The sequence below is a fragment of the Cyprinus carpio genome, chromosome A5 (genome assembly GCF_018340385.1).
Source record: "Cyprinus carpio isolate SPL01 chromosome A5, ASM1834038v1, whole genome shotgun sequence".
NCBI lineage: Eukaryota > Metazoa > Chordata > Actinopteri > Cypriniformes > Cyprinidae > Cyprinus > Cyprinus carpio.
Window position 1 is genome coordinate 29,144,544 of NC_056576.1, and position 21,381 is coordinate 29,165,924.

Sequence of the window (21,381 nt, forward strand, 5' to 3'; positions counted from 1 at the left end):
CTAATTCTTTCCCCCTGTTTAATTTACTATGTCTAAATTATGGCAACGATTTAACTAAAATGAGGAAACAAAGCAGCCTAGTACATTTTGGCCACAATTTAATTAAAATTAGGGAATAAAGGAAGTCATGAATGATTAGTGCTGGGTAGTAACTAACAAGATGTAATCTTGATAAGTAATCATATTCCAAAAATTAAGTGCTTGTAATTATATACTACATTGTAAAGTGCTCATAAAATCTTTCAAAGATTTCAAATAAATAAATAAATAAATAAATTCCTACTGCTTATATACTTTCATAAAGTCTTCCAGGTTTATGTACCTGCACATGCGATTAATTACATGGAAAATGGATAGCCCACACAATTATTTTAATTTGAATTTTTTTAATGATTTATTTAATTATTAGCTTTTCATCACATCAGGATCCCCAATTTGGGCAACTTTGGCATAATAGCTAATGTTTAATGCACTATGATGTTGATAATAAACACTGGAAAATATTTTCTTACAACTTACAAATCTTTCTTACAACAGTCAGGATACAGTTATGTGTAATCAAAGTGATTGCATTACTAACTACAATTATGTAATTTGTAATCAGCAATGAACTACAATTTGTAAGTAACCCAGCATTGTGAAAGATGTCATGTGAACAAAATCTTTATTTGTGGCCTTTTTTGTTTGTTTGTTTGTTTTTTGGCATGTGCGTGGCTCCTTATTTGTTTATTAATTTACTCATTTATTCATGCAAATATTAAGCTCTGTATAATGACAAAAAAAAAGCTTATTATTTTTTTCACTCGATTAAACTTAAAGCATTTACATCACATTTACATCACAAAAACATAAGTGTTTTGTTTACAATAAAATAAAATAAGATCTCTAGCTAAATGTGCTAGATGGTTAGGCTATGTTTTATCAGATAGAAAGCTTATACATTTCTGTCAAACAACAACAACAACAAAAAATCTCTAACCTATCTGATTATTATTATTATTATTATTATTATTATTATTATTATTATTATTATTATTATTATTATTAATAATATTAATATTTACTGCGGTATTGATACCAAGGATACTCGATACTGAACGATTAGACTATTGCTCGCGACAACACGCTAAGGGTCACTTTGAACTCAGCATTCATGAGCGTGACTATAACAACTGATGAATAGAAACATCGCCCGGAGGTCATCGGCGTCAAAGCAGAGGAGAACAACCCAATGCGATGATGCAAGACAGCACAGCTGCTCCGACGGTGAAACGCAACAGATGAGCAGATAGACACAGCTGCTGCTCTATACCGACTTACGAACGCAGCTCTGGATAACTGAAAAGAATGAACACAAACGACGCGAAGGAATACCTCTCCAAACGACAGATCCCACACCTTTTTGAGGTAAGAATCACCTCCAGGAGAAGCTCTTTCAAGTATATTAATATTAACGTCAATTAGAGAACAATGCATCAAAACACAACTGCCACTTATGTAGTCTGTTTTCAAGGTGAGCATATATATATATAAATATATATATATGCCTTCATATTATTCACCTTCTAGTTCTTCTTCTCAGAGTTCTTCAGAGTTAATGATAAATTATAGATTGGTAATGATAGCTATTTCTACTGTCAACCTGTCATATGAAAAATCTATAGGGGGGAAAGCTTACTAGCGCTGATGTGAGCTGATAGCATGAATTAATCAAAAGTCTGTTTCTATTTAGCATGCACAATTACATGGTAAATTAGATACTTCAAGGTGTCTCTATGGTGATTCTCAAGTAGGGTGCTGTAATGGCAAAGTGGAGGGTCTCAAGCCTGTCAGCAAGAGGGAAGATTCTCCTCCGGCAGTGTCAACAAGTGCTTGTGCTTTTGTGGGAGATATGTAGTTGCATACAAAATACTATGTCCATGGAGGATCATAGAACACACTTCTGACAGGCTTTCCATCTCCAAATTGATCCTGTATATAAGGAAGCTCAATATTGTAGGTCATCACCACGTGTATGACATCTGTTCAGGCAGGACACAATTGGTGAAGGTTTTAAACACGAGTTGCAGCACATCAACACTTTAAAAGTCTCCAAGGCAACATGTTATGCACTTTATATTTACTTTACGTGACTCATCTTAGGAAATGTGGGCAATAGAGAGCGAGGGGGAGAGAAGGAGTCAAACAGTCAAATTCTTGCATGTGCCCAAACACGTAATTCGCTGAGGAATGCAAACAAGCCGGTTCATGTGCATACCTCTAGATATACATCTCTGAAACTCCTCTGTCTGAGACAGCATGTAAAGATACAGTATATAAGGAAGATTAAGAAAGTGTATCATTTCAGTTCAAAAATATTATTTAAACTGATATCATAGTAAGTATCTCAGTTATCTCATAAATCATAATATAGGAGAAAATGGAGGAAAAAACACCTCTGTTTCATTCAGAGGTCCAAACTGAGAAGAAATATGCTATTTTGGCGCAGTTGCTGATGTTTATATGGCCAGGAAATCAGATGAAATTCTGTTAATTTATAATGTAAATCAATAAAATCTTTATAATAGCATAGTAGACCACTTAAAATGTATATAGATATCATTTATCACTGTATACACCAATAAAATGTACATTTAGTAAAGCTCTGTAGTTTTTATTTTGGGTGCAAAACATAATGCAATGCAATACTATGATGACTGAAAGCTGCTTCAGTTTCATCTTGAAATATTACTAACAATATACTGTAAAAGTTATTTTCATGTACTAAAAATTATAAAAATCAGAAAAGATTTCACAGCAAAAGACATGTACCACAACCTTTTTTTTCATCAAATATAAATAGCACCCTAAGGTAACAATAGCAGGTTACTAATTTTTCCAGTTCAAGCTTAGTTTGTTTTTTTATTTTTCTCCATACTGATACTGCATTAGTCCTTAAAAATGCTGTGGTCTGTTATTAAACTGATACCTCTAGCAAATTCAGGCTTTTGTTTCTGTTTGGACACTGTTCCTTTATTCAGTGGGTGAATGTGTCTTTAGCTGTTTGATACCCGTGAGGATTGAGATGTAAATTCTCAACCAGTTTTATTTGCATCAAAAGAAGCAAACAGCTGATTATTTAGAGCTCAGATTTTCCATTCCATGTTTCTCTGAATGGCCCGGAGTATGAACTGCTAACACGTGTGGGATGAATAGAAAAACAATTTGCAAGTATTATTTTCTCTCCCTGGATGTTATTCATTTTTGTTCTCTCTTTGTCTTATCATTCAGAAATCATTTAGCTCCGTATGGGTAAAAAACAAAACATGTTCTAATGCTCCTTGCTTTGAGGTAAATAAGCAAGAAAGTACTTTTGCCACATGTCAGTGATGTACAAAATTATGATGAAGATATGGTGAAAGACGTTGTTTACACAAATCGATGCACTGGAATTCTACACTCAGAAATACAGAGTTGCATTTCTGAAACACTCAACTAAGCATTTCATTATGTGCCCTCTAGAAGCATTATGTTCTGCAAGTGAACGGTGCATTACAGCGTCATCCCAAAGAGGCAAAAAATCACTTTCACAGACTTTTACATTAACTGTTCGCTCCTGGTGGAATGACCTGCCCAACTCAATCCTTAGCCATCTTCAAGAAATTACTAAAACACATCTCTTCCATCTTCATTTGACCCTCTAACTCTAGTACTCTATTCTAATTCTAAAAAAAAATAAAAAATACAACACTCAACCATCTAACACTTGCACTTTCTATTCTATTTCTATTCTTACAACTTGTTTTCTTTAAAAAAAAGAAACGAGCCTAGCATTAAGGTCAAGGTCAACACTAGCATTCTCTATTCTTTTTCTGTTCTATCTTCTTGTATTCTTTTTATTTATTATATATATATAAACCTTTCAATATGTAGGCCTACTGCGTTAGGCTAACTGAGACTTGTCACAGCATTTACATTATATTGCACTTTTGTTGATTTTGATTGCTTCTGTTGTCCTCATTTGTAAGTCGCCTTGGATAAAAGCATCATATACATAACAAAATTGTTCAAACTCTGTGTGTATCTCACAGAGCATGTTAACAGGGCTGATGTACCACAGGCCCGAGGACCCTTTGGCATTCTTGGAGAGTTGCCTGCAGAAAACACGAGACCTCGGGGGTCCTGAATGTGTGGCCTGGGACACTTTCATTACACCTGATCGAAAACCTCTACCACCAATCACCCCAGCACAGGGAAAGAAAACCCCCTGCAAACTCGGTAATTTAGAGGCACATTATATAAGCAAGCAATAAAATGTCTGGGGAAAAAAATAGCTAGTTGTACATGATGGAAATACATTAAAATTCTACTTTACAGTTTAGTTGCATTGACTTTTTATTTCATTTTCATTTTATTTAATATTTTAATGACGTAACGTCAAACAGCACAGAAAACAAAAACAAAAAAAAAATTGAAAAAGATACACAATTCGCATGACAAAGGAAAAAAAGGACTGAAAATGAACAATATGAATGAAAAAGTAAAGAAACAATTAACAAGAAAAACAAGAAAAAGTCAACAAGTGAGAGGTTTTTAATCGTTTCATATCATTCCAAATTGTATTAAATGTTTTAATTTACCAATGTTAAGTTCTCTAGGGGAATGCAATTATTAATTTCCATAAACCTCATCTGAATTGAGATGGTAAGCTCTGATTTTTCACTTTAAAAGAATACACAATCAGCAATAGTTCTTCCATGAGCTTTATGGCACGGCTACTCTTAAGGTTGGATTGGAAAGGTACCCAACATGTAGACCTCTGGATCCACTGGGAAAGGATTGTACTGAATCATACATTAAACAATATATATATATATATATATTTTGTGTGTGTGATAATTTAAATTTTTATGCTTAATGAAAGCATTAAAACTCAAAATGAATTATTCGAGTGTTTTTATATTGACCTCTCTTTCTTTAAATCACTAAAACCACATTTTCTAAATAAAAAGCCAGCAGCGAAGGAACCATTAGAGTGTGAATCTGAAGGACAGCTGTGAAATGAAAACTAAAGAGCATTGAAAAGAAATTTAGAAAGGTTAAACATGGTTCAAGTGTTTGAAAATGACCCGGATATCTCAATAAATGAACATCTAACCACATACATAGATTTTTGTGGGTTTCAATTAAATGTGTGAATTAAGAGTGCATCTGAGGTCATATAGAAGCAATAAATGTAATCTGTTTCCTTTTCACAGACAGTGGTCCTGGTCCAGGCCCTGGACCTTACCGTCGATATGACAGGTTGCCACCAATCCAGGCCCAGTTCTCCATAGACAGTGACTCAGACATGACAGAGTCCTCAGGGCTCATACAGGAATATGATGTCTTTGACCCATCAAAACCACGACCACACATTATATTCATTATAGGTGAGTGGTCATCACTGTCAGCTGGTCATTTTCAGTCTGTTTCAGTCATTTGATCTTTTTCTGAATTCATCTTGCTCTAAATTCCAACTCTTTGAGCTGGATGAAATTAAATTCAGTAGGCCTTAATTAATTTGAAATTAGCATTTCCATTGTGCTGTTTCTGTGATGTAAAATGGCATTTGCTAAAATATTTTCCAGGTGGACCGGGCAGTGGGAAGGGCACTCAGACAGCTAAACTTGCACATCACTATGATTACGAGCATGTGTCTGTGGGGGAAATTTTAAGGAACCAGCTGTTGCATCATGCCCCCAGTGACAGGAAATGGGAGTTGATTGCTCAGATCATAGCCAACGGAGAACTGGCACCTCAGGTTTGGCAGTTTGACCACCAACTGTGTGGATTTCTCAGATATGGTGTATTTACAACTGCTTAATTACCAAACTAACATAAACTACCATTTAAAAGTTTTTTTGTTGTAAGAAATTAATTAAAAAAATGATCATGGTTTCGGATACACACACACACACACACACACACACACACACACACACATAAAAGCATATCAAACCAAAAACTAATATGAGTTTGTTTCCTTATCGGAAACATTATCGGAAACATTCATTGTAGCAGATTTTGAGAAATTTAGCATTACATCACTTGCTGACCAATGGATCCTCTGCAGTGAATATAGCAATATTATGGATAGAGGACTCGTAGTTTAGCCAGAAGCAATGGATTGAAGTTAAAGGGATAGTTCACCTAAACATGAAAATTACCCCATGATTTACTCACCTTCAAAGCATCCTACAGTGAGTGTATATGACTTTCTTCTTTCAGATGAATACAGTCAGAGTTATATTAAAAATTGTCTCGGCTCTTTCCAAGCCTTATAAAAGCAATGAGTGGGTGGTAATATTCAGTAGTCCAATAGAAGTCCAATAAACTGCGTCCATCCATCATAAAAAGTGCCCCACACGCACACAGCAAATCGATGCGTTTGTGTAAGAAAAATATCCTTATTTAAAACTTTATAAAACGTAATCTCTAGCTTCCACTAACTGTTGTACACGCGTACATGAAAGAGTGCGATCCAGCCACTGATCTATATAATCACTTATATGATAACTTTTATGATGTAATGAGCAATCCAGTTCTCTATTATAGATTAGTGGTTCCACGCACTTTCAAGCTCCGGTGAGAAGTGACGAACGCCGAAGCACAGTGGAGAGAGCAAAAGACATGAATTGGAAGTACAAAATGAGGATTTGTAAAGAAAAATGTTGGAGGATTTTGATATATAGTAAGCCAAGAGGAGAATGGTTTTCCTTTGCTAAACAAAGGAAACTTTGCTTCCTTTGCTCTTGTAAAGAAACCTTGGTTCTTGTGAGACTAGCATATTCTCACTGGAGCTTACGCTACATTTACATCCTACGTCATCTGCTGGAACGCACTCTCTCGTGTACATGCGTACCAGTTTGCAGAAGCTAGAGATTACAGTTAATAAAGTTTTAAATATTAATATTTTTCTTATAAAATTGCATCGATTCTCTTCAGGAGGCCTTTCTTCACCCACCAGAGCCATGTGGGACACTTTTATGATGAATGGATGCAGTTTACTGGACTTGTATTGGACTATTGAATATCACCCATTCACTGCCATTATAAAGCTTGGAAGAGCCAGGACATACAGTATATAAATATAACCCCGATTGTATTTGTCTGAAAGAAGAAAGTCATATACACATTGAATGGCTTGAGGGTAAGTAAATCATGGGGTAATTTTTATTTTTGGCATTAACGGCATTAATTAATGGACTGGAGTCGTGTGGTTTACTTGTGGCTTTCATTCTGACGGCACCCATTCACTGCAGAGGATCCATTGATGAGCAAGTAACGTAATGCTATAGCTCTCCAAATCTGTTCCGATAAAGAAACAAACTTATCTACATCGTGGATTGCATGAAAGCAAGTACATTTTCAGTAAATGTTCATTTTCATGAGAACCATTTCTTCACGTAGCACAACTGTTTTCAACATTGATGATACTAAATGTTTCTTGAACATGAAATCAACATATTAGAATGATTTCTGAAAGATCAATGAAGACTGGAGTAATGGCTGCTGAAAATCCAGCTTTGCCATCACAGGAAAAAATTACATTTTAAAATATAATAGAAAAGAATATTTCAGAATATTACTGTTTTTACTGTATTTTTTTAACAAATAAATGCTCCAAACATCTGAGTAGTGTACTGTAGTCCTTAGTAAGTTTAGTCACCCTAGACTTGTCTCTTTAGGAGACGACTATTGAAGAGCTGAAACATCAGTTTATCAAAAAGCAGGATGCTAAAGGATTCATTGTGGATGGATTCCCCAGAGAGATCTCCCAGACTTTCACCTTTGAGGAGCAGGTCAGATATTCAGCTTTCTGATGGTCTATACAGTATATTATTGACAGGAAAATATGTTTTTGTACATTATGGCAGCGTCTATCAATGTGAATGACACTCATATTCCTACAGATTGGCTCCCCAGACTTGGTGATTTTGCTTGCCTGCTCCAATCAGCAACTCCGGCAGCGTCTAGAGAAAAGAGCTTCCCAGCAGGGCCGTCCCGACGACAACACTCACGCTATTGAGAAGAGACTAGATACTTTCAAACACAATATCACACTCATAGCCAAGTACTACCAGGAGAGAGGACTTATTGTAAGGGTAAGCTGTTCCTTGCTTATTTTTATATTAACTGTTGAATTCAGCTGGTTTTAACAGAATGGGCTGTTCTGTTGATGATTACAGTTACAGCCTTTGTTTAAAAAATTGTCTAGTTTTATGCTGTGAAACACAATTCTGTCTCACTGTGCTTGGTCAGGTCGATGCTGATCGAGAAGAAGATGACATTTTCACAGACATTTGTACCATTGTAAAGGAGAGATTGTTCCCTAGTGACACAAATGCAGTAGGTTTTGTATAAAAGTTACACTATAAGCCACAATTTGTGTTTTAAATGCATATGCATACTTCATAAACATTATTTTTCTCCCTGCAGAGCAGTGCTGAAGATCTTTAGAGGGACGTCTAAACATCCAAACAGCTGCTGCCATTAAATCCAAAATGTCAAAAGCAGCCTGCCAAACATTTTATTTGACCATCATTTTCCACCAATAAACTTATGGGTCAGAGTCGAGGATCAGGGAAAAGGGTCAAGGAAGTAATATAATATACTGTAGAATTTACACTTGTTGTTGCCTCTATTTGTACTTCACTGTGAATCTTCTTTTTTGCAGTAATTGAATAAGAATGACTTTTTAGAGCAGAACCTATTTTTTTTCCCAACATTTTGTTTCTTAATTTTAATGTTGTTTTGACTTGATATTATTAATGTATATTTGGAGCTCAAGCCAGAAATAATGTGAGTTGCTAAAAACGCATAAAAATTATAATGCAATAACACAATAACAAAATCAAATGTTTTCAAACAAATTGACTCACCTATTCCTGCAAAAACATTAAAAGGATTAAATGATTACTGATAAATAACTCATTTACTTATAAACACAACATTTCTGGTTTTATCTTACTCCACAATATAAGCACACTGGAGAGAGACTAAAATAATAATAAAATAAATAAATAAAGGGGGAGAGAGAGAGGTGCTACAAAAGTGTCCTCGGGCTGTGTTCTCATTAATAAATATTCATTCCAGCTGTGCCAATTTTTCACAGTGAGACATCAGTGAACACAGACTCTCTGCCCTTGCTGACAGACCTTGTCCTTGACCGTTCACTCAAGTGCCAAAATATTGCTTCTTTAAATACTGAGGAGTCCTGAAATGTAAACACACCTACTGAAAGATGATACACAGAAATTAGTGGAAAAACAAGTAGTAAAAGTTTATTAAACATCAGTATCTATTTCATGTTTTTCTACCCTCACATTGCTTGTGCATTTTCTGGACAAAAATTCACAATTGGGCCACTAGATGGCAGGCTTTTATTCCTTAACAATAATTTGTTCAATACCCTCACTGATTTGAAAGCGTTAACTCACAGATGTCCACAATTATACCCTGTTCTGCCTCTTTAATTCTTGACTTTTGAGTATGTAAACAGATTAATAAAAATAAAATCTTTAAAAAAATTGCTTGGAAAAACGTGAGCTCCGAGTATGCTTTTAACTACACTAGATAACATTAACCCTAAAAAGACCACGGTATCTTTGTTTGGTGCTAAGTGTGTTTAAAATACTGTGTTATAAACAGCAACACTGTGATGGAGTTCTGGTATGTGCTGCCTCTCAGAATAGATCCACCCTTATCACCTGTCTGGCAAATTACTAGCAGCTTTTAGTGGCACGATAGGAGACTCCTCTATACTTGCACAAAATACAGCTTCAGGTTTTCTTAAAGTATAAATTGAATTACTGCATCTACATGTGACAAATGCACAGTAATCCGTATGTTGTTCAGAAAAATCTCCTCTTTCGTGTTCTGGACTAACATAATCAGTTTGCTTTTGGATGGTTATAGAGCTTAAACCGAATAATATCACCTTTGTGCAATTTTTTACTCTTCTAATCTGCTGTATGTTCTTGAACTTTTCCCCTCTTAATAATTATTTTCTTTCTTCTGATGAACATAGAAGATATTTTGAGAAATGTATTTTTGTACGTACAAAGGAAGTCAATGGTAACCAAAACATTTTCTTTTGTGTTCCATGTTAGAAAGAAAGCCATACAGGTTTTGGAATGACATGAGGGTGAGAAAATTATGACTATTTCATTTTTGGATAAACTGGTCTATATGACTTAAAGGGATAGTTCACCAACAGATGAAAATTGTGTTATAATGTACTCAATTTCATGTCATTCAAAAAAGGTTGGATAGCTTCTAAATTAGTAATCCCTGAAACGTATATACAGTTGCTGACCTTGGCACGGTTATGAGAGAAATATCATTGTCTGATTCAACAAATCTAGATCTTTTAGGTTGATGTAGTCAACAAAACTGAACAGAATGATTTGTCAATGAATCAAACTGATCTGGTTCTCAAGTTCAAATCACTCAAATCGATCAATCATCTGGAAATTTACATATTTAGTGAATAATGACTTACATCTTGGTCTGTTTCTAACATAAATATGATATGTAAATAAACAAATTTTCCATTTTAAGCTTGTATGCTAACATAATTTTCCTGTTGATAAAAAGCCAAAGAATAACCTATTTTGTAACAGGGTTTCATTTAAAGCTGACAAAGGGCTACTTAAGAAAATGTATTGAATTTGTTCATTTCAATAAGGTAACAGGGTTGTCTGTCTGGTTTTATCTACTGGACAGAAGCATTTCAACATGGTATGAGCAGCACTCAAGTCTGTTCCAGTTCATTTCCTTATATAGTCTGCCACTATTCCAGTTCTGATAAGGCTTATCACAGTTAATATAAAAGCCCAACAGGGGCTCTTACAACACATTTTCCAGCTTTTCCCAGCTGCACTCTCAGCATCGGCATTATGGCACCGAAAAAAATTGAACCCAAGAAACCAGAGCCTAAAAAACATGAGCCGAAGAAAGAAGAAGCCCCAGCTCCTGCCCCAGTTACAGAGACCCCCAAAGAGCCCGAGCTGGACCTGAAAAGTATCGCGCTGGAATTTACAGCTGACCAGATCGAAGAGTTCAAGGATGCCTTCACTCTCTTTGACGAGACACCAACGGGCGAGATGAAGATAAGGTACACCCAGTGTGGAGACGTGTTGAGGGCCCTGGGTTACAACCCGACCAATGGCGATGTCCTGACTGTGCTGGGGAAGCCCAAAGCTGAAGATATGAACACCAAATACCTGGACTTTGAGACATTCCTGCCTATGCTACAGCATATCTCAAGAGCCAAGGACCAGGGGACATTTGAGGACTTTGTTGAGGGTCTGAGAGTCTTTGACAAAGAAGGAAATGGAACAGTGATGGGTGCTGAGCTCCGTCATGTCTTGGCAACACTCGGGGAGAAAATGACAGAAGATGAGGTGGATCGTCTGATGGCTGGACAAGAAGACGCCAACGGCTGCATTAACTACACGTCCTTCATCAAGCACATCCTCTCTGGGTGAGCCGGAGCTGCAAAGATTGCTGAATGAAATTGGAACTCTAAATGGCAACTGTCAAAACACTGGAAAGAAAATATGTCTTGTCTGTATTTTTTGGAAAGCATCAAATAAAATCCATCCAAATTTTGTTTCGTCTGATTTTTTTTTTTTTTTGCCCTGTTAATCTTGTTGTTGAGATGTCAAACTCAGATGTGTGTAGAAAAAGGAAGGTACTGGTTTAGCTATTGGAAAACATGATCTACAGTATGTACTCTTATAAAGGTGCCAGCAAAGACAAAAAAATGAGTTTTGGCAGTAATGTCCTTTAAGTTTTTTTTTAGTGCCATAAACAGTTAGTTCCTGAAGTCTGCATTTCATGGACACTACTATCCCATGAGAGCATTTTTAAGAGGCTTTGCTTATCCGCAATGTGTTTGTCAGATGTTAAATAGACTTTTAGACAAAGTCTTTAGGATGTTAATGATTAATAATCTATTTAAAACTTACTTTAAAGACGTTATCTGATGTTTGTACACAGCAGATGCTTTCCAGACAAAGCGCTCTTTAAAAGACATACTGGAGATGTACCTGTGCTGTCTGGATAACATTCATTCTACACACATTCATACTATATAGAAAGTACATTTTAGTACATTTAGTAGTTATTCGTTCGGACGCAACCATCATGTCCAACAGCACTAAGTTACTTTTCACTCTTTGTATCACTGCGCTTAAAATTTGTGGCCCGTGATTGATTAATCTGAATTCCCCGATTCATATCATAAGATAGTTATATATTTTTGTCCCCGCATGTCATGTGCAAGGCTCCATATAGCGCATACAGTAGAAATATGGGAAGTGGAGTGATACAAAAACTGAACAGTCCCAGTGCTGTTACATCATTAAATCATGACAACTTTTTTATGAAAGAGCCATACATCGATTCATTCAACAAGGTACTTCCTTTATGAATGAGTCATTGAATCAATCAACCGATTCCTTCGAAAACACTGATTCATTCAGGGAAGTTGATGCTGTTTGTTTCTCGAAGCTGCGCAATGGTTCAGCTGTGGGTTGTTTGAAAATGTCTTCATCGGTGCACCGAAAACAGACAAAGGTAATGTTTGTTCAAGTTAGGTAATATCATCTTTTTAAGTGTTGTTTAAAAACAAGATCACTTTAATTCTGTTGGTAAGTATTATCCTCCTGGACCCAGGAATAGACTTTGGTCTTCTGAGTACATTATATTTTAGTGAATTTCTCTCTGACCCTGCATGCCACAGCTTTAAGTGTGGATGTCCTGTACAGAACACATTCAGGGCTTTTTAGATTTATCAAATGTTTGGAGGATTGATCATAAACACTCCCTCTCCTTGGTCTTTAAATATGACTGATATTGACAGAATGATCGAATTTAGCACTCTTGGGAAAATATGATTATGTTTTGTAATTATCATTTAATCATCTGGTTGTCATAAATAAACCTTTCAGAAAAATGTTATGGGGTTTCAAATCGGAATGGCTTTTTGAAAAGAAACAGAGCATAATTTTCATACATGTCTTCTTTAGAGGACACCAGGACAAACATCATGTTAATTAGGCGTTTTGGGGAAACACAACAAGTCAATTGGGAAAGAAATTATAGATATGAGATATTCTTTTAACAATGTTGCCAAGTAATTTTTTCATTATAACACTTCTTTTTCATTATGGTTTGCCCCAAGAACACATTAATATGCAAATTAGATGCAACATTATAGGTTATAGATTATAGGAAATTTTAAGCACATACTGCATAAAGTAAAATAGTATATCAAATCATTCTATAATATCTTTCATAACATAGTTGAGAATCATATTTTTACAAAGTTTAAAATAGCCTGAAACCTAAAAACTGATTATATATATATATATATATATATATATATATATATATATATATATTTACCAGAAAAAAAAAGTTTTGTGATTTTTTTTTTTCCCATTACATTGGTTGGTTTAAAAAAAAAAAAAAAAATTCCTGGTTCTTAGGAGGCTATATAGCCTAACTAATTATCACATAGTAAATGTTTTTGTTTCAAAAAAAAAAATAAATAAATAAAAAAAACTGCTGTTGCTTGTGTGATATTGCTTAACTTTATGATATTACAGAGTGTGAAGAACATTTTAATTGACAAAACAATTTTACACTACAAATAACCTTTTGTGCAAGGCAAAAGTTTGAGTGTACCAGTTTCTTTGAAGTTAAAAAAGATCAAACTTGTGAACTTTGAATAGGTAGTATCGGTAAAATATTGGCTATTTCTGCTATTGATTATTCTCCTTTTCATAATCAAGCAAGCGATAAAGCTTTGAACCACAGAAAAGAGCCCTTTTGCTTTGTGGTTGTCACGCATCTTGTTCTTGTAAATCCACCTTTTCCTCATTATCGATGCTGTGAAAATAAACAAAAGTCGTTCATATCATAACATTATGTTTGGCGGGACTCCTCCACGGTTTTCCCATATCTGACATTTTTTCGCTGTTCTCTGCATAACAACATTCTTTGTGATCTATAACTGCAGTAAATGAGCAATTTAGGTGCTTAGAAGTTTCGCCAAGATTTAAATGTTTGTGAGTCCATGGGATTCGCTTTTCGTGCGATTTATATCTGTTTGCAGTTATGATGGCAGCTTACCAACACTCTTTTGCTTGCAGCTTTGGCAGCTTGAAGCTCACTGGATTTTCCCCATCTATGCTCAATCAGAAGAACAAAAACAGGACCACAGGTAAGTCCAAGGAAGGATTTTATTTCATTGTTTATGAGAGGAGAGTTTGTTTATGGTGACAGGTAATGCCCTGGCAAGTCTGGTTGACACCACATCTGTACTTCCCCCTCTGCTACATCCCAAACAAACCTAGGAAAAGTGCCACACATCAATCAGATACTCATTCCTGTCACCACACACATTACGTCTATCAGGCATGTGTCCTTTTCCATTTTCATATGCCACATCTCTCATGTTAAATATCCTGTGAGTCATTTATTGTATTTTGCTGAGTGTGAGACGAAACCTCAGAGTTTGATTCTTATATGTTGAATAGTTTGGATGAAAATGTAATTTCCCTTATATAACAAAAATATATGGGAATATACTGCAAAATATAATATTATTATTACATAATACATTTCCATATATGGGAAAATAGTGCTTGATTGTGCTAATATTTTTTTCTGAAGAAAGATAAACGTATAGTGATGAAAGCCAAAATATTAAATGTCATGGTTAAATATTTACTGAGTAATCTACTATTTTGTAGAGGGGGGTCAAAATGGCAATTTTCACCAGAGATTCAGTGCCAAATTAGAGGGGGTTAAAATGACTTTTTAAAGATGGCAGCATCATGCTGTTATTTTTACACAGAGATTTGTAGGTCTGTCTATAAAATCTGTTGTCTTTAGCAATCTTTGTTGAATTACGTGCCAATGGTGACCATTCAAAAATGGGGAAAGAGCACTTTTCAAGTTTTTCCTCCAAAGTTTGCAGGTCTGTATAACTCAAAAAGTATTAAAGATATCTTAATGCCCTCTGAGATGTTGGTTCTTAACAAACCTCCCTTTTGGCATCTTCATTTTTTAGGCCCTATATAATTCAGTTCCAGAGATAATAGAATTTCAATATGGCTCCACGAGTAAATTGTTAAATCTTACACATTTTCAGTGGTCAAAAACCAAATGTGGGTCAATTTTATACAGCCAATACTTACTGTATTTAAAGAACAATGTCTGAAGAATAAATAATGTTGAAATTAGAATTGTATCTTGTTTCTCAATATATTATTCTGTATATTTTATAATATACTGTTATATCATTTAATATATTGATAGTTCATATATTCGGAAATATATTTTCTTTGCGTTATGGTTTTGAACATCAGAATTTGATATAGGCCCAAAAGTGAATCTGTCACACACCAGCTTTGTCTCTTTTTATCCTTAAAAGACAAATGTATGTTTTATTTTAAAGACGTGCATGGTTGTTTTTATGCATTCTTTCAGGACATAAAGACCACTGACAGAGATGACACTTTTTGTTGAGTTTGGATCCAAAGACAATGTCTGCCCAGCTAATGACTCTTTTTGTGCATGCATGTAAATATATTTTCACATTGGGACGTACAGTACGTATGATAGTAGAGTTTAAGTTCACAAGAAACCTATGGATGTGAAACTGTAGTCGATTCTGGGGGTAGCTGATCACGAGAGAACTTTTGGCACATGATCAAGGAAGCTTGGCCTTAAAAACTGAGCTTGAGCATCTTTATTATCTCAAACAACAGCTTATTATTCATTGATGTCCAGACGTATATTTTTTTCTTTAAGTCTGGAGTGCACGGGTGCACCGAGAAATAACAAAAGGATCCTTTAGTTGAGACCTCTCAAAGGCGAGACTTTCTCCTCAGAGAGACATGAGGTGATAGGCTTACATTCAGCATGGTGCAAATATCATCCTAAATGTCAAAGAAACAAGAGTGCCAAGGAAGACTGATCTCTGAAGCTTACAGTGGGAAAGAGACATCAAAAGATATAAGGTATAAGGCATTTCAATATAAGGAGTCTCCTTTCCTAGTCATCAGTCTTTATTTTATTTCACTCATACATTACATGCTCATTATATAGCTAAAATGAATGAGGCACGAGTCTCTTTCTCTCTCTTTCTCTCTTTACAGGCTACATACAGTTATGTTAATATTTTTAAATTGGATTTTAGTTTAATGTTTTCTGCTTGCACATTAATTTGAACATTTTTTTAAATTTCGAAAGTAATTTTGTTGTATTTTTGTAATTTTTATTAGGTTTTTTTAAATATAGTTTTTATACATTTTTATTTACTAGTTTTAATTTATTTAGTTATTATAGTACAAACTAGTAGTTATAGTTAAACTAAATGAAAATGAGAATTGGCAAATACCGTAAGTAGCAAAACATGTTTTATAGTTTCAGTAGTTAATAATGAAGATTTTGTGGACAGTTTTCACAAAAATTTTAAGTAGCACAACTGTTTTCAACATTGATAAAGAAATGTTTCTTGAGGACTAAATCAGCGAATTACAATGATTTCTAAAGGATTGTCAAAAATGTGACACTGAAAACTGGACTAATGGCTGCTGAAAATTCAGCTTTGCCATCACAGGAATAAATTCCACAGTTATTTTAAATTGTAATAATATATATTTGATTATGTAATAGTAAACACAGACATGGTGAGCATAAGATAACATAAATGTTAATAAAACTTTTGTACATTATATATACAATTCATATTGCTCCAAAGCTGGTTAGATAGGATAAGAGAGGAAGCTTGGAAGAAATCAAAACCTTCTTCTCTCCTTAAAATATGTAGCTCTTATAAGTGTCTTTCGACATTATATCATAAATTTATATACAGTATATGTGAAATGCATATTTATGATATATAGCATATTTGACATAATCAAAATATAATGTCAAAAGTCATTTATAAGACCTCTATGTTTATAAACGTCATAAATACCTCCTTAGTGTCTTTAAAATAAATGCCTTTTGGGTCCCTTTGACTGAGAAAATGAGGAGAGGATGTTCCCAGCATAACTTAATCAAGACCATTGAGGTATCTCAGTGCACAAGCCCTCAAATCTGCACTGAATCTTCCTCTCTGATGGGGGATGGGTCAGTTAGAGATGACATCATCGGCTGGAGTTTGTGCTGTGCTTGTGTGTTGCAGAGATTTTGCTGTCTTGTAAGAAGGACGAAGTCTCTCTGATGACCATGTGAGGACTGACTTGCAGCCACATTCGACAATTAGTATCAAGATACAAACGAGAGCAAACACCACTTTGAAAATGCACATATTTGGTGTTAAAATTGATGATGCCATGTGACCTCACTAGAGGGCCAACACTTACTATATATACATACAGCAGAATACAGAATGTATGATAACAGGCTGAACTCATAGCTAGGAAAGTACAACATAAGGTTGATCTTCAAAAGATGCTAAGATGTCAATACCAGACACTTACTTGTTAGAATATCACTAGGGGGCATCAATATCAAAATACTGTATTTCTATCACTGCCTCTACATAACATCTGTGATTGTGCAGACAATATCCATTCTGTATATACGTGTCTCTAATCATATATTCACATGATTTCTGCATTAGTTCAGGCATCTTGTCACCAGATTTAAAATTATTGAACCAAGATTTTTAGTCAGGCTGGACTACCACGTTTTCATTGCCTTTCCATTAAGATTTACAGTTTCCTTCCAGACCAATCTGGTCATGACCCACATATATCTGCTGTCATATATATGGAAATTGCTAAGACTCATTAAATGATGATTGAGAAGCTATATTCAAACCCTGAAAGAATTATGACCAGCCAATTGATAAAAGCCACATTGAGCATAATGAATCAAGTGTATGAAGACAGCACAGAGTGCTGGTGGAAGTCAGTCAGATTCAGAGGCTAGTGTTGCTCCTGTGGGGAGATGAGCAGTTCTTCAGCCTGATTTTATGCACAATGACATGGCCACAGGAACCTGCCAGAGTCCATTAAAATCTTCCCCAGTCAGGTGTCTCCTCTGCTTCTGTACACACGGTCCTCCAGCTCACCACCAATGCACTCTGCTCATAGAACAATTGATATGTTAGGTTACCATCCAGGATGGAACAGGTTGCTCTAGCCTGCTGTGCCATTCCAGCAGGTTTGGGTGGTGGTCAAAGTCCATTCTGAAACGAGATATGATGGTGCAGCTGCTTCCTTGAGCTCCTGCACTTGAGGGAACAGGGAATGATGGATAAACAAGCTTTGTTTTATGATAAAGTATGTTATTTTTTATATTATTATTATTTATTTATTTTTTGCGTGGATTATATGGCAGTTTTATGCACCTCCAATGTAGACTCAGGAATTTTAGTGTTTTTTGTGGAGTAATTCATCACTTTTTATTAGATCAGGGATCCCACCAACTGCAAATGCCAGCTGAATATGGTTATTTGGATATAGTTTAGTGAATCAATTTTCACAGGAGATCAAGAACAGATCTTAGTATTTATTTTACCCCCTAAGACAAACCATATGTTGACTTCCAGTTTAGTGGGTGTTGTATCCTCTATGACATAACATCCCACACAAGCAGTGCTAGATTGTTAACTTACTGTGATGTTGTAAAAGCAGTTAACAGAATGGTTGGTGAAAAATGTTTCAAGGTTATGTATGAAACCCTAGCTCCTAGAGGGAACGAGACGTTGCATCGAACGCTTTATGGGAACGCCTTTCAGCGTGACTATGCTCTGAATCGTATGTGTAATCAGACCGATGGGCGCGACGTCACGGCCGGGTTGACGTGTGATCAAGAAGCTATAAAAGTACATGAGGTGGAGACAGCGGCAGCTTCTGGAGAATGAGGGAGGCATTCACAGGGATGGCAGAAATATGGCAGGAGACTCAGCGTTTTAACCCTTAAGGGTGAGGGAAGGCCGGAGGCCAGAGGATGTTACTATATGACATAGTAATGGCATCAACAATCCACCGACTGAGGGTCTGCTTAGTGGCGGGCAGACCCCTCTTGGAAGGACCATAATAGACAAACAACTGGTCAGATTTCCTCCACATGGCAGCTCTGTGGACATATGTGTCCAGTGCTCAACACATGCAATTTAGCTTCTGCTGGTCAGGCTCCCGAAAGGGAGGAGGACAGAACGCCTGAAGTATGACGGACCGTGGTACTGAGGAGGGCACTTTAGGGATGTATCCCGGCCTAGGGTACAGAAAAGCTTTGGCCAAGCCTGGCGCAAAATCTAGGAAGGAGGGGGCCACTGACAAGGCCTGGAAATCTCAGACTCTTTTTAGAGAAGAGATGACTAATAAGAAGACCGTCTTAAGTGTCAGAACTCGATCTGAAACCTCCTCTATTGGTTCAAACGGAGGTTTACAGAGAGCCCCCAGGATCACGGCCAGGTCCCATGATGGATGCAACCCCCCGTCCTTCTTCGGAACTATGAAGTACCAGCTGTAGAACCTGGATTGTCTTTCGAGAGGAGGGACCACCTCGATGGCCTCCTCAACAGAGTATTTACTTCATGTTCTAACATCAGATCCTGCTCGGGACCCAATACAGTGGAAATGATCCCATTGAAACGAGGTGGAGGAGAACCAAAGTGAATTCCGTAACCTCTCTCTACAGTCTGTAGAACCCATTTTATGATATTTGACAGAAGCTTCCACGCTGCCAGAAAATCTACTAAGGGAATCAGTCTCTCAAGACTGACCTCCGGTGTAAAAGGACACATCCTCAGAGGTAGCAAGCTTCCTAGATCCACAATGTTTTCTGGCGGATACTGAGACGTGCGCTCGCTGGAGGCTGCTGTGCCCTGATGCACCGCCAGTGGCAGGGTTAACAGCTCTGCCTCCTGAGGACACTGAGGAGAGACGGGCCCCTTTAATGAGGTGTACACCGCTCTACCCCAGTGGGGGCTGCCCTTAGAAGCCCTGGGACAGAAATGTCAGGGCTTCTTGGCCGAAGACTTCTTAGCCAGAAGGACGTCCTCAGATCGGCCTTTGGCTTCAAAGACTTCGACCTTGAGCATCGCTCCCTTCGCGATCCCTGTTGTTGTGGGGAAGTACGAGTGGCTACGCTCACTTTCTGCACCTCCCTGTACGAGAAGCGGGCACATGGCTGGGGCTGCTCCCATCCAGCAGCCCCGTGAGCTAGAGAGAGGTGAGGCAAGAACCACTGAAATGCCGTTGCTTGTTTACGAGCCTCCTGAAACCTGTTGATGACAGAATTGACAGCGTCACCGAACAGGCCAGAAGGGTCAACCAAAGATGCCTCTCCATGGCCAATAGGGCTGCCATAGACCGCCCAATTGCTTTGGCGGTCTCCTTTGTGGCACAGAGAGACAAATCAGTGGTTTTGCGAAGTTTGCGAGTAGATTCTGATTTTACTTCCTCGCCCTCATCCAGCTCTTTCAGCAGGTCCTGGTAAGCTTGCAAAACTGCCATTGTATGAAGGCAAGAACCAGCCTGACCTGCTGCCATGTACCCTTTGCCCACCAATGCTGATATAGTGTGAAGCGGCTTGGTGGGCAGTGCCGGGGCTTTAAGAAACGATGCTACACCGGGAGACAGATAACCCAGGAGTGGCTGTTCAAGCCGGGGCATTTCTCTAAAACCACACTCATTTAGTCCCGTGACATTACTGTAATCAATCAGAAAGGGATTAAAGAGGCAGGCCGAATATGGTCTTGACGACGATCTCGACACCTCAGTGTGGAGATCATGGAAAAATGGCAAGCCCCAGCATGGAGGTGGCAGCTTAGACCTCAAAAAATGCTCATCTAACTTGCTCTTTGAGGGTTCAGCCACCTTCTCGGTGGGGCATTTGAGATTTAACTTGGCCACCACGTGAATTATTACCTCCACAAACTCCTTGTACTGTGCAGACTGGGGTGGTTCGTCTGTGCTCTCGCCATCGCCCTGCCTGATTCATATGGATTACATTAATGATCTCTTTATGAACTTTTGAAGCATCAGAGTTTTGGTGGAACAGACTTTCAGTGGAGGCACAGAAAAAGAAAACTCTCAGGTATTATTAAAAATATCTTTATTTGTGTTTCAAAGATAAACGAAAGTTTTATGGGTTTGTAATGCCATGAGTGTGAGTAAATGATGATAGAATTTTCATTTATGGGTGAGCTTAACTAAGTTAGGTAGTGCTCATTCCAGAAAGATGAGCCATATTTTTTAGCTGACAGCTCACCAGAAAGTTTAGTACGCTAAGAGCTTTTAGGACCCTAATTAATATAGATGTCAATCATCCTATCAGATGTGTTAGTTTTGTAATTTTATATTTTTTATGTTCTGT

The 21,381-nt window shown here is 36.9% G+C and overlaps 2 protein-coding genes across 2 annotated transcripts; both read left to right on the forward strand.

The window, feature by feature from the left end:
* Nucleotides 1–1,190: 1,190 nt before the first annotated feature.
* Nucleotides 1,191–10,048, forward strand: LOC109080043 (adenylate kinase isoenzyme 5-like). The gene is made up of 8 exons (XM_042756798.1): nucleotides 1,191–1,407; nucleotides 4,071–4,257; nucleotides 5,238–5,411; nucleotides 5,610–5,782; nucleotides 7,710–7,823; nucleotides 7,935–8,126; nucleotides 8,284–8,370; nucleotides 8,461–10,048. The coding sequence occupies exons 1-8, from the start codon at nucleotides 1,348–1,350 to the stop codon at nucleotides 8,479–8,481; spliced, it is 1,008 nt and encodes a 335-aa protein (XP_042612732.1). The 5' UTR covers nucleotides 1,191–1,347; the 3' UTR covers nucleotides 8,482–10,048.
* An 821-nt stretch (nucleotides 10,049–10,869) lies between these two features.
* Nucleotides 10,870–11,637, forward strand: LOC109080042 (myosin light chain 4-like). The gene has a single exon (XM_042756799.1). The coding sequence runs from the start codon at nucleotides 10,923–10,925 to the stop codon at nucleotides 11,511–11,513; it is 591 nt and encodes a 196-aa protein (XP_042612733.1). The 5' UTR covers nucleotides 10,870–10,922; the 3' UTR covers nucleotides 11,514–11,637.
* Nucleotides 11,638–21,381: the final 9,744 nt, after the last annotated feature.